The sequence below is a fragment of the Enoplosus armatus genome, chromosome 7 (genome assembly GCF_043641665.1).
Source record: "Enoplosus armatus isolate fEnoArm2 chromosome 7, fEnoArm2.hap1, whole genome shotgun sequence".
NCBI lineage: Eukaryota > Metazoa > Chordata > Actinopteri > Centrarchiformes > Enoplosidae > Enoplosus > Enoplosus armatus.
In genome coordinates, this window is record NC_092186.1 from 21,466,577 (window position 1) to 21,479,457 (window position 12,881).

Here is a 12,881-nt window from a genome sequence, read left to right on the forward strand (position 1 = left end):
TACTGGCCTGAGGGTACAATACTAATCAGTTAGTCTATATAGATTTTGTAGTTCTCTTGTTACCTACCAATACCCTTGGTCTACCTATCTCATGTTTTTTCTACATTTTAATAACTACAATTTGCTCCCAATACTGCAATTTCATAATTTCACAATTGCTTCTAACTACTGTATTCAACCTGCATACTTACGAGCACAGTGAGGGCAGAAGAGTGACAACAAACACACACACACACACACACACACACACACATGCAGACACCCACAAGCACCAACACCACAGTGCCTGCTGTTTATGTTTCCTCCAGGAAGGTAAACATCAGGAGCACGAAAGCCATTTTAGGCCTGATTATATCAGTGAAGAGGTGCTCTAACTAAGTCTCCAGTGACTACGCACACACACAGAGACACACACAATCAAACACACACAGTGTAAGTGGGTTAGATCCCGATGGATATTAGATTTGGCTTTTCTACATTCCCTCCATGCTTGTCTCCAAAATTCTCTTTTTAGCAGCCTTTTTGTCTTTCTGAGCAGCATTCTCAGCATATCTGCTTCATAATGACTAGTTTATAGTAGAAAATGACAACCAACATAAGGAGTAACTGAAATGTACTGGCCGTAAAATGTTTCACTGTAACCCACTGACCCCAGGGCCTGATTTAATGTCTTTCACTCTTTACAAAAAATGCTGCCAAAACTTTTTTTCAAGTTGATCCTGATTTGTTTCATCAAAGTTCTCTCGACTCGTTTAACCTAAATGATCCTAATCTAGCAAGAGATGACTTGATGATTTCTATATTTTGGCCACTGGAAAAAGAGAGAAAAACTGTTGTTTATTGGAGAAAGAATTACAGAGAGACAAAGAGAGATGTCGGCCGAGTTTAGGGTTCTTAGTGGGAGAGGATGGATGAAATCCAGTGAGAGAGAGAGAGAGAGAGAGAGAGAGAGATGAATGTGTGTCTGGTGGGGGGATGAGGGGCGGTCTGGGTGCAGACCAAGGACACTGTGCCTTTCACAAACCCAGATCACTTCATCGCCGTTGTGTTTCTCACAGACAGAGGAACACACAGTTGAGCGTTGTTGCCAGATTGGTTTCCCTGCAAAACTTCTCTTCGGCCAGGTAAACAAACAAGCAGGCTGCTTTAAATAATTCACCAACGGCCTCTTCCTTGAATATAGATCAGACAGAAGCAGAGAGAAACCAATCAAGTATAGTTGGGGGCGTTAAAAGAAAGCCTGGTGAACAACTGTGCTCGCATGGGTTTTGCCTCATATCACGCATGCTCAGGGGAATTTCTGCTGAAGTCTTCAATAATAAAATTCAATAAACTGGGATGAAACAGTCTGTTTAAGAAGTCACACTTACTCCACCTCCAGCAGAGATTCTGCTAACCTAGAAAATCTTTGAGCTGCAAAAAAAAAAAAATCCTATATAAAAGCAGAGAAATTTCTGGGTACAATGGGGTAAACAAAAATTGCTTGAAACTAGAAAAAAAATCAGGCCACCACAAAACATCTAGTTTTCTCCGGTATACGTCCGCGACAAATTATGCAATCCACGCTTCAATATCAAATTCAAATTATAAAATCCCTTTGCAACAGGTTCAATGATCTAAAGCAAATGGCGCTCGACAAGATTATCTATCACAGATAAGAAAAGAAAATATGATTTTATCATCTTAAAATACGACATTATGACTTCTTTGGATTGCCTGTTTTGCGGGGTGAAAGAGAGCAGCCGACCTCTCGGGGATACACCATTAGATCCTGCAGCTCTTTATTATATCTCTCTAATTAACTGCTGACTTGGACACTTCACAACATTATGTATTCATGAGGGCACCCTCAACCTTGGGAAATCACTTGTGTTGTCATCTTTTCTGTCCCTCCATTTCTAAATAAAGCTACTAACTGTTACACGTACAACAGCAGGATCATTCATGTTGACACGTCATAGAATCATCAAAGAAACCTGCCTAAACTGAACTAAACTGTGGCACGTTATTATACCTCTGCCCATCTACCTTTCCTTTCTGAGGCTTTCAGCCGGTTGCCACGGTAGCCTGCCTCCCACCGCCCCATTATCCCAGCCGCCCACTCACACATGCATATACAGTCCACACAAACACACACCACCACACACAGGGCCCTCATGAAATGAATCCTTCTGTATCAGCGGTGCGCTGGCCATTCGGCACAATGAACTGCCATGAATAATTCAGCCAGGAGAGGAGCGATAGGCGGCAAAGAGAGGAGGGCATGGGGGGGGGGGGGTGAGAGGGGTGAGAGGAAAACACGAGGGGACGACGGGACAGGAGAGTGGGAGTTTGCCAAGATGTGAGCAGCAGAGGGAGACACGAGAGAAGAATAATCCCGATCAAACTTGCTGAGTCAATAGTGAGAGAGGAGCTGTGTGTGTGTGTGTGTGTGTGTGTTTCTGACAATACAGAGGCCCCTTTGTGCTGCCCTGTGCAGATGCCTGTGCACAAACACGCTGGGACGACCGAGCCGTGCCAGACTCTGCTACATCCCTCTTTCCTCCCTCCATCCACACTGCTCCGTTTCACTTCGAAAGCTGCTGGAGACTCACTTTACATTGTAATCAAGCAATCAGCCGAAACAACATTTAATTCATCAAAGTAATCATCATATTTCATGTTGAATAGATAAACATGTTTGCCGACTATTTCAATATTTGAGCAACTTTGAGCAAACTGTATTGTGTTACTTTATAAACGGCTTCACTCATCATATGTCTTGTTACAGGCACCTATACAGTGTGCAATAACAACAATTCACAATGTCACACCGTGCGAGATGGGTCCAATAAAGTCTTGGTTGCAATTTACGTTAGACTATAGAATATCATAAGAAGGCATTTCAGATGCAATGGCTGCCTGCTCAGCTCACGTCGTCCGTCAGCACTGCTCTCATGTTTTGAAAACATAGCAAAGAAGCGCGGACTGTGACTTTGGGGTAGATATGTTTTTCAGCAGTACCATTCGAACGGCCGAAACCAGGCCCAGCCGATATCATCCTGATGCAAAGCTGTGCCTCTGGACCTATTCCAACCTGTGCCTCACAGGCAAGCAAATTGCAGGTGATAGCAGCGACAGCTTAGAACTGCAAATGAAGCAATTTTGCCACTTTCACCACCAGCAGACAACAAGGGTCAACCTGTGTCCTTTCAGACTGTCCTGGTTAATTTGGAAAGGAAGGAAACGGTGAAAGGACGGAGCTGAAAGAAAAGGAAAAAATAAAAGAGAGGGCAGTGTAGGTTGAAGTAAGTAAAATTCGTGAGTGCTGTTTCAAGGTGCGTGTGGGAGAATCTTGTTGGAAACTTGGAGCCACTTGATCACAGCTTTTGGCTCTTCAAAATCTAGTCAGTCCCAATCCAATATTGGATTTAAATGTAGGAGCCCACATCTTCAGTCACTTAGTGTTAGATTGGCTGTAACATACAAAGTGCCTAGATCATAAATAGGGCTTAGTAATCCCATATTATACAAAAAATATCCCCAAACTTATGTCATTCAAACCAAAAGTGATGATATGATAAAAGTATGGCAACCTTATATTGTAGCTGTAGTGCAACAAAGAATGCAGTTAACAGAGGGTGCTGTGCGATGCTACAGTACATCATGTGCATGAATGCAGCGGTAACTCACGTGGCAACCTGATGCATGACCTTGGTGGAGGTGTCTTTCAGCGTGTCCTTCAAGTTGTCCTTGAAGTTGCTGAAGAACTTCCCGGCTCCTCCCTTCACCATATCCAACAGTCCTCCGCCGTAACTGGCATCCATGTCTGGGGACAGAGGAACCTTTAGCCAATCAGACTCCAGAGGGAAACAAAGTACACACACACACACACACTGAGGATGCCAACAGAGAGGCACACTTCCATGTAAATGCAGAGAAAATAACGGCCATTTTCTATGCAAATGATGTCTTTTAAGAACGAATACAATGCGTATTGAATAATCGTGATCCTTCAATTACAAACTGGTGTTAAGAGGTTTTTATTTGACTTCAGTGATGAACATATGAGTCACTGCACAACACACAGAGTAAACACGTGTATAGGTGTAAAGGAATGATGGACAAGGACACAAGACACAATAAAATGCAGGCCATCTGGAGCTGTGTATTGCTGTGTATTGCTGTGTGTGTGTGTGTGTGTTTACACTGTCTGTTGGAACAGACTCAAGTGTCATATCTTAGTCAGCATCCCTCTGGTCATCTGAGATTCCTGCCCCCCCCCCCATCTCTACCCTTCATATAGCCACACATAGCAACCACAGTGGCATCACGTGAGATGTGCCGACAAATCTACAGACATTAAACATGATGCAGCAGAAAATCACCATCAACAAGGATTTTCAGCATATTCACCAGGAGTCTCCTCTACGCGCCTGGGTTCGTCACAGACGGACCAACAATTAATTTAAGGCGGATTTTATGAGGTTAAACCTTTTGATTTACAGTTCAGAATCAGATTTCACCTGCTGATAGCACTACTGCAACACTAAACAGATGTATCATACATCCGGCAATATCGTGCTTTATTCCCCACGATAACTGTCTTTACATTCACTTTGTGATATAGAGTGACAGTGAAAAGGTCTGCCTTGTTTCATTACTGAATATGAAACCGTTCCATGCTGTTGAGGTGTTTACCTTCTTTTGTTCACTGCGATAGAGCAGTGATCACAATGACCAGAAGGTTTCAAGAGGAGACCATAACTGAGCCTTTTTTAGCTTCACGTTGTATTCACTGTAAACAATCTCTATTGTCTAGGAGAGAACACAAGCTGCCCATGGTGACCATAGCTACAGCGGGCACGTGCATGGGGTTCGTAGCTTCACCATAGCCCCTAAATGCACAACAGTAAGTAAAGCTTACAGTCAAGTAACGGAAGAAATCAAGTAAAGCCTTGATAAAAAGGGAGCTTCTCAAAATCCCCAATTTCCCCAGAGGAAGGCAACATCGGGATCGTGTCTATACATCTGTTCTGAATTTATTACTGTTAGAAATGTCAAGTTCAGCTGGGAAAGAAGTTCTGAGTGTGCCAGCCATGTTCATCCAGCCAGTACCAGGAAAAGGTACGCTGAGTATGATATCGAGGTGAAGCAGAGGGGTCATTATGATGAGATACTATGGTGTCATTAGCTGGTACTTGGCTGCAATTTGTTTGATGTTATTGCCACTAAAAACATAACCTAAAGAGGAATAGCTAATTGGCTATTACAGGCCTTTTTTGCTTTATGCTGGTGGGCCGCTGTGCCTTACTCTGTGAAGACCTAGTAGTTACATTATGGCCACTTCAGTAGTTGCTCTTCATATGTGAGAAAGCCATTCTGTGGGTCTAAAGCCGCCATATCTCTTTCTCTTTGATGACAGAACAACCGAATTATAATGTTGGAAGAAGCTCAGGTCTGATAGATGTGGGTGCAGGCCGGGTTCAGGTCTCCAGTTCATGTCCATGCCATATCTCCTCACATACAGTGCTGATATTATCACACTAACTGCCAAGTTTTTCCCAATTGAAAATCCTCCGAGATTTCTTTTTCTGTGGAGGGGCACACTTTTGATTGATTTTAACAGCAGACTTTCACATTTAGGCACATACACACAGAGACATTACAAACACTGTCTCTGAGGAAATCTGTCTAGAGAGAAATGCTGGCTGCTGAGACAAAGTTTCCTGATTAATCATAAACAGTAAGTGCTTTAAGCTCTTTCACTCTGTTTTCTCTCTCCCCTTACTCTCTCTCACCCTCCACTCCTGTCCTCCTTCACCAATTTCTTTGTGACGATTCTTCACTAAATTCCAAATTTAGACGTTTCATCTCTGCACAGGCCTGAAATGTGTCAGGGATTTACTTGAAGAATAAAGCTCCTGCTTGTTGAACTCGGACAGAATATGATCCACGGACATTTCCCAAACATATATGGATCACTGTTAAATGAAACTTGGCCAACTGAATTACAGAAAACGTTTGGGCACTCACACAGTGACTGATGTGTAGTAATAGCCTGTGTTACAAATCTGGGATGTGGAGTTTATGGGCATTTACCAGACAGGGAGGGCCTAACATGAGCTACTGCATTATGTGAATTGTAGGATCCAGTGTTTTTGGAGCTTGACCCATACTATAGGCCGAAAGTCAAGATACCTCGGCCTCCAGTTGAATAAATGTGCAATGCTAAATCGCTGGCATGCGAAGGATATAACCAAAAAAGCCTTATTTTCATCTACTGATCTGAAAGGGCTTCTTTAAGCTTGGGACAAACCTGAAGCATAGCTGAAACCTCCCAAGAACGGACAGATTTTTTAGTCTTTGACAGTCAGGAAGCATAAAACTTACGCACCAGAAAAACTAAAACAGTGTACAACTGGTCGCAGGTTCTTGTACCAAAACAAACAGGGACAGTAACCGGCAGCTTTCACTATTTATATGCAATAACATTTGCGCTGAATAAGCCAAAAAAGGACGAAAAAGGCGCAGAGTTTGGGTGAACCCCTATTTCAGTCGTCTAGTGCTCTCTCACACCACAAACCTTTTCTTCAACTGAAATGAATAGCCGAAGCCGGAGTTATGGGGTTTTTACATGAAAACACAAGCATTGAAGCACAATATAAAAGGACCAAAAAGAATTAAAGCCTAGTACTGCACCACTGACATTATCACATCTGTGCCTTGCAACCTTCAGCTGACAGCAGGCCTGTTTTGTTTTTTTTACATCCTGATGTGCTGGTGCCCTCTGCTTTTTCAGGTGGAATTTTTGTGTGTGCTCGGGTCATTTCATCTTTATTTATCTGTGCAGCAGAGAGTGTCAACACTTGGTGAGAGAAAAAGAAAGGGAGGATAACATGCCGCAAAAGCCAATAAAAAACATGTTCTGCCTAATATACAGAGAATAACCCTGTTAACTCCACTGCTGACTGAATTAACTTCTAAATAATTTAATTTGTTGATTGTATCCTGGGCTAATGTCATACAATCACCATTTAACCTTCATTCAAAGGAATAGCTCTACATTTTGGGGTAATAGGCTTATTTCCTTTCTTGCCGCGGGTTAGAGTAGAAGATCAATATCACTCTCATGTCTGTATATTAACACGAAGCAACAGCCAGCAGCTGGTTGGCTTAGCTTAGCAAAAAGACAAAGAGGAAACAGCTAGCTTGGCTCTGTCCAACAGTAATAAAATCCACTCACCAGCACCTCTAAAGCTCTAAAGCTCACTAATTAACATGTTATATCATGTTTGTTTAATCCATACAAAAACAAAGTCTGAAGGCGGATTTTGTTGCCTGCAGACAGAGCCAGGCTAGCTAGTTTCCCCCTGTTTCCAGTCTTAATGCTAAGCTACGCTAGCGGGCTGCTAGCTGTAGTTTTATATTTACTGTACAGACATGAGAGTGGTATCAATCTTCTCATCTAGCAAGCAAGCATCTCAGCAAGGAAGCAAGAGTATGCGTGTTTCCCAAAATGTCCTTAAGCATGGCAGCCATATTGAGCATGTCTACACTGAGGAGTACAAACTGAAACTACTCCCCTTGCATTCTTTGGGCAACACTGTCATTTCACCAGTAAGTTTTGGTCTATTTTTAACCTCCTTACTATGTAAATTTCCCAGCCAGTGTGACAGGATGTATTAGAAAAACATGGATCCGGTTCTGCCTTGAAATCAGCAGCTATATGAGTTCAACCTGGATCTGCCAATCATGTTTGGATAACATGCTCAGGTAAAGAGGCATCTGTGCTGATGGAGGGGGAAAGAAACGTGCTTTAAAGAAATCTCACTACAGGGAGAGCTGCTCCACAAAAACAGGACCAGGCCAATAGCTCACCCCTCCTCCCTCCTCAACCGCCTCCTATCGCTTTCACAGAGTCAACCAATAGAAACACAGAGAGAGGGAGAGAGCTGCCTGAGGGAGAGGAAAAGAAAGGAGAAAGACAGCTCTAGTTATGTCCAGAGGGATCAGTGGGCTGTCTGAATATGTCTCCCTCCTCCTACAGACCCAAACCTTTCTCCCTCAATATCCGGCTTGGTGTGAATGACACAGATGGACGCATACACACAACAATAAAGCTCGACAGTGCTACTACACTGTGCTGGGCCTAGTTGTGTCCTGGACCTGAATGACTGTGGCGTAAACCCGGACTCTAATCTGCTTAATTATAGGAGCCGCTGATGAGACAAGGACTGTATGATTACTCATCTACTATACGGCTTAACCAGAGGAGTGTCCCACTGCTTTGAATGGCAAGCAAGCTCTTACTGGCTGCTAAAAGCACTTGACATCGGCGAAAGCTGTGACAAACTGTACATGGAGATGCAAACTTTGTGTAAAAGGTCTTAAATTCTTGACTACCTCTCTACCTTCAAAAGGTTTCACATTGATTTTAAAATGCTTGGCCTAGTTTTAAATTATGGCGGACCAAACAGATGCCTGGATTGGCCTTGGATCCTAAATTAAGACATTTCTTATTTGGATTACAAGGCTTCGGTTTTTTTTTGGGTGGGGGGGTTGTAAGCATTCTTCAAAGTAGATTAATACAATTGGTGTCCTAAACCTGTAGTGTCCAAACAAGCTCTTAAATGTGTTTGCTCTCTATGAGTAAATACGCATTGTGTTTTTTTTGACAGATCTGGCAGTGACAGTAGTGAGATGACACCGGAACGAGGGGAGAGAGAGACGGGCAACGACATGCAACAAAGGCTCCCGGATGGACTCGAACCAGGGATGTTGCAGTTCATGGTCAGCAACTTAAACCCCTATAGGCCACCAGGGCGCCCGAACACTGCAGTCAGTGTATGTCGATAGCTGCATAACAAACTGAATCCATCACTTTGAGAGTCAGGCTGGTTTTACTACTATCAATCAAAATATAAGCAAGGCCACTGAGAGGGGAGACACCTGCCTCATTCACAGCAAAACACGTAAAGTAATATTGCTGAGAAATGAGCAGAGCTAGCGATCATGCTGAAGATTGAACTCGCTCTTGGTACCCTAGTTAGAAGATGAGCCCGGGCTAATAGGCTACAATTGCTAATACAATAAAGATTTTCATTTTTGTTGCCTAAAACCATCAGTTCCCTTCAGCCTTAACCTTTAAAATAGTGTATTCAATAATGAAGCAGTGTCTGCTGGCGATCCCCTCTCAAAGGTTGAATATGGCTGTGCTGTGAGCAGTTCAACCAAAGTGTGATTAAACCTCTCAGACTGGTTTATTACAATAACTGTTAGAGGCCCAAAGTTTCCAGCGTTTCACACAAGACGCTGACAGCAAAGTCAGAAAACAAAATCTAAATTTGAATGATATTTTTTGGGACTTTGCTGTCCCATTAATCACCTCGTGACCCCTCAGATTCAGCTTGCGTCTCCTTGGAGGGGTCCCAACCCCAAGGTTTGGAACCACTGGTCTACAGAGGCTTAGACCTAGCTTGTTTTGGAGACAAATAACTTGCTAGCATTAGGCTATATATGCAAAAACCAGATCATACAATCAACATAATCAGTCCCATTGCCAAAGCGATGGATTTGAACCATCTAAAATAACTGGCCTCCATTTGCTCCTCTCTAAACAATATGACATTTTTTTTTAGGTGTTTCTTTATTTACTTTTTATTGTCCAACTGGGTGTGCTATGTTGTGTCATCGCCTTTTATATCTTCCGTGTGTTGCTTCCCATCCTGAGTATGACGCTGTATAAATCAATTGTGTCGATGAACCGTACCTTTGCGCCTTACATTTCTGTCCTCCTGTATATCATGTGCTTTGTCTCTATTTCATGTTGTATCTATTTCTCTGCATATCTGTGTGGAGACTTCCCGCTTGCTTGCCTATCTGTCTATTAGCTTGGTCTATGTGCCTCTCTCTCTCTCTCTCTCTCTCTCTCTCTCTCTCTCTCTCTCTGGCCAGATGGATGTGGGAGTGTGCAGACTGGTGAGCCAGTTACAGTGACAAACCTTGCTAATACCCACACCAGGGGAGGCTCTGATAAAGGCTCCATCAGGTAACACAGCAGCAGAGAGCCCAGCCGCTCACAGGAAGAGAGAGCGGGACATCAACAGAACAGAGAGCTCTTGGCATTGCCAGAAAGATCAATGGTTTGTTTGAATGTGTCTCCCTCCTTCTAGAGTGCCAACCTTTACCCCTCAATATCAGGCTTTGTGCGAATGGGACGGATGGATACATAGAAACACACACACACAGACAGGGACGGGCACACACACACACACATAAAAGAGACCATCCGTAAGGCCTGGCAGGCAGGCCAGACAGACATCTGACACTAGAGCCCACCACCCCACTGCCACCCCACCCTCCCCTTCACCAACCCCAATCCCCTTTCCTCATTTACCCTCCTCATCCAGCTTCTTTTGTTTCACAGAGTGCTCATCCCTGGAGGCTGGCTGACTCCACAGAGCACTGCAGTGAGGTGAACACAGGGCAGGCTCTACAGACTTTAACTTTAAACACCCAAAGCAGCAGACTTCCCAATTAGCCTTCATTTATGGCAAATACTATAATTGCTGTTGTAATATTGGCAGTAATAGTTGTCGTAGAAGTAATTTTAGTAGACGATTGTCCTTTTTACAGCACATTGAAAACAGAGGATGATTTTGTAAACATGGGCGATGCACAAACACTGAGTTGGCTGTTCAAATATGAAACATTTAAATTGGATGTTATTGCATTTCTTTTCTTTCTTCTGTTATTCAGTGTACACATAAAGATGACAATCGAAACTATATAGAAGTACATGTTGTAGCCTACATGGTGTGATGATTTTCTTTTTTTTTGATGTTGAATAAATAGTGGCGTATTGATGACACAGAAACAAATCAAGTACTAATGGCGGTGACAGTTATAGCAGTATTAATTTTAGTAGGGGCAGCAGTGATGGTCACAGTATCAGAAGTAACATCATCTATCATCATAAAAACTTTATTCTTCTCAAGAGGCTCTTTTACAGACGACAGAATTGATCTCAATGAGGACAAAGTGTCAAAACAAGTGAGTTATTATGACTGAGTTCAATAAAGCATGTCAGAGATGTGCCATCGGATTAATGATAAACAGATGGATTATAGCATGCGCCTTTATCATTCAAGATCATATTTTTCTTTTAGTTTTAATTGGATGCATTAGGCTTACAATCCATCATTCATGGCCAGTTGACTCAACTTCTACACTGAGAGTAGTTTGTGCTTCTGCTGCCCAAAACTGAAGAAGGATTTATTCTACTGACTAGTGATTCACAATTTCACATTAAAAGCCAAAGCAAATAGGCTATGAAATGTGGTTATCATGGTAAATATCACAGAAAATTGGCTGGAAAATGAGTTTGTATCCATATTTTACACATTTTAATATTTCATGGACACTGGAATGGAGTGCTATGTGCATATTATCTAAAACATTATGCACGTTGGAAATATATGTAAAAATGTATGCGCAGACTTTTTAACACTTACACATCTAAAGCATCTAAACCTTTAAGTCTAGTCTGAATTGTATGTTAAATGTATTAGTATTAGTTTCCAGTACCAGTCCTGTCTTCTTCTGTTCTGCATCAATAGCCCAATATGGCTATTTAGGTGGGGTCTGGGATCCACTATGAGCCCTGGAGGGGATTCCGGGATGTGCATAGCATCATTGTATACTTTCACTACTGTTAATACAGTGTAAAGTCTTCACATTTTACTCAAGCACCCTCCGCGTCAGCGTACAATCGCCACCCCGGTTGCCGGAGGCGGTGAGGACTCTTACCTGAGCTGTCCATGGTGCTGCAGTCCTCCTCTCTCAGCGGGCCTGCCTTCGGTCCAAGGGTGGCCGCTTTGGAGCCTGCGAGTGTGGTGCTGCTGGCGCTGCTGCTCCCTCTGCCGATGCTGAAGCCGTCTCCGCCGCTATCGACCAACTGCAAAGATTCATAGCCATCGTAACTGGTCTTTTTCTTGTAGGCCCCCAGCAAGCTCATCACCGATGGACACACGAAAAGGGGAATTAAAGACAAAAGAAGCCCCAAAGACGTAGTGGGCTACGCCGCGTCGCCGCCGCCGCCGCCTGTGCTGCTACTGCTGCCGCCGCTGAGTGCACCACATGTCCGAGGAGGAGAGGACGACCGGTCTCCTCTGTTTTCTCTGGAAAGAAATATTCTGCCGGATGCCCCCTCTCTCTCTCTTTCTCTCTCTTTCTCTCTCTCTCTCTCTCTCCCTCTCTATCGCCTCCTCTTTTCTCAGCAGCAGCGTAGTAAAATGCGGTGCTGCTGCTGCTGCTGCTGCTGCTGGTGGTGGTGGTGCTGCTCTCACTGTAGTCCCCGACTGAGTAAAAGGGAAATCCACCCCAACACACAATCCTCTAATGTTATTGCTGCGTCTATTATTCACATACTCTAATCTGTATCTGGGAATAGATCGTAAAGTCACAGTACACTCACTATTGAGCACCACTGACACACTATAGTTCCCCATTAGAGTATTATGGGGATATCATAGTGATACCAATATAAATATGCCTTGAAATAGTACATTAAAATCTGTATAATAGTAAAATTATAGAAATGGCAGAGTTGCTCACATGTTAAATGATAATGAAAATCCCACTTCTGGGGCCGCCACACTTCCTATTCTGGGTGGATTTCCCCTTTTAAAGGACCTTTTCAATATGTCCATGGGCTTCTAGCCAATTATGATGGCAAGTGTTCCACCATGCCTCTTGTACGTTGTTTTCATTGAATATTACCTGCATTACACAACTTGAGGAATTAAGTAGGCTGTGACAATTGCTTTTATTACCAATTGATATGACCTTTATTTTCTGGATAAATCGATTAATCGTTATGTCTATATATTGTAAAGAAT

General features: G+C 43.1%; 1 protein-coding gene across 1 annotated transcript in view; it reads right to left on the reverse strand.

The window, feature by feature from the left end:
* Nucleotides 1–11,998, reverse strand: part of dnajc6 (DnaJ (Hsp40) homolog, subfamily C, member 6) — a 30,540-nt gene extending 18,542 nt beyond the window's left edge. Inside the window, exons 1-2 of the mRNA XM_070909144.1 lie at nt 11,790–11,998; nt 3,673–3,822 (exon numbers count right to left, since the gene is read on the reverse strand). Of these exons, the coding sequence (XP_070765245.1) occupies nt 3,673–3,822; nt 11,790–11,998 (359 nt within the window). The remainder of the gene's footprint in view (nt 1–3,672; nt 3,823–11,789) is intronic.
* Nucleotides 11,999–12,881: the final 883 nt, after the last annotated feature.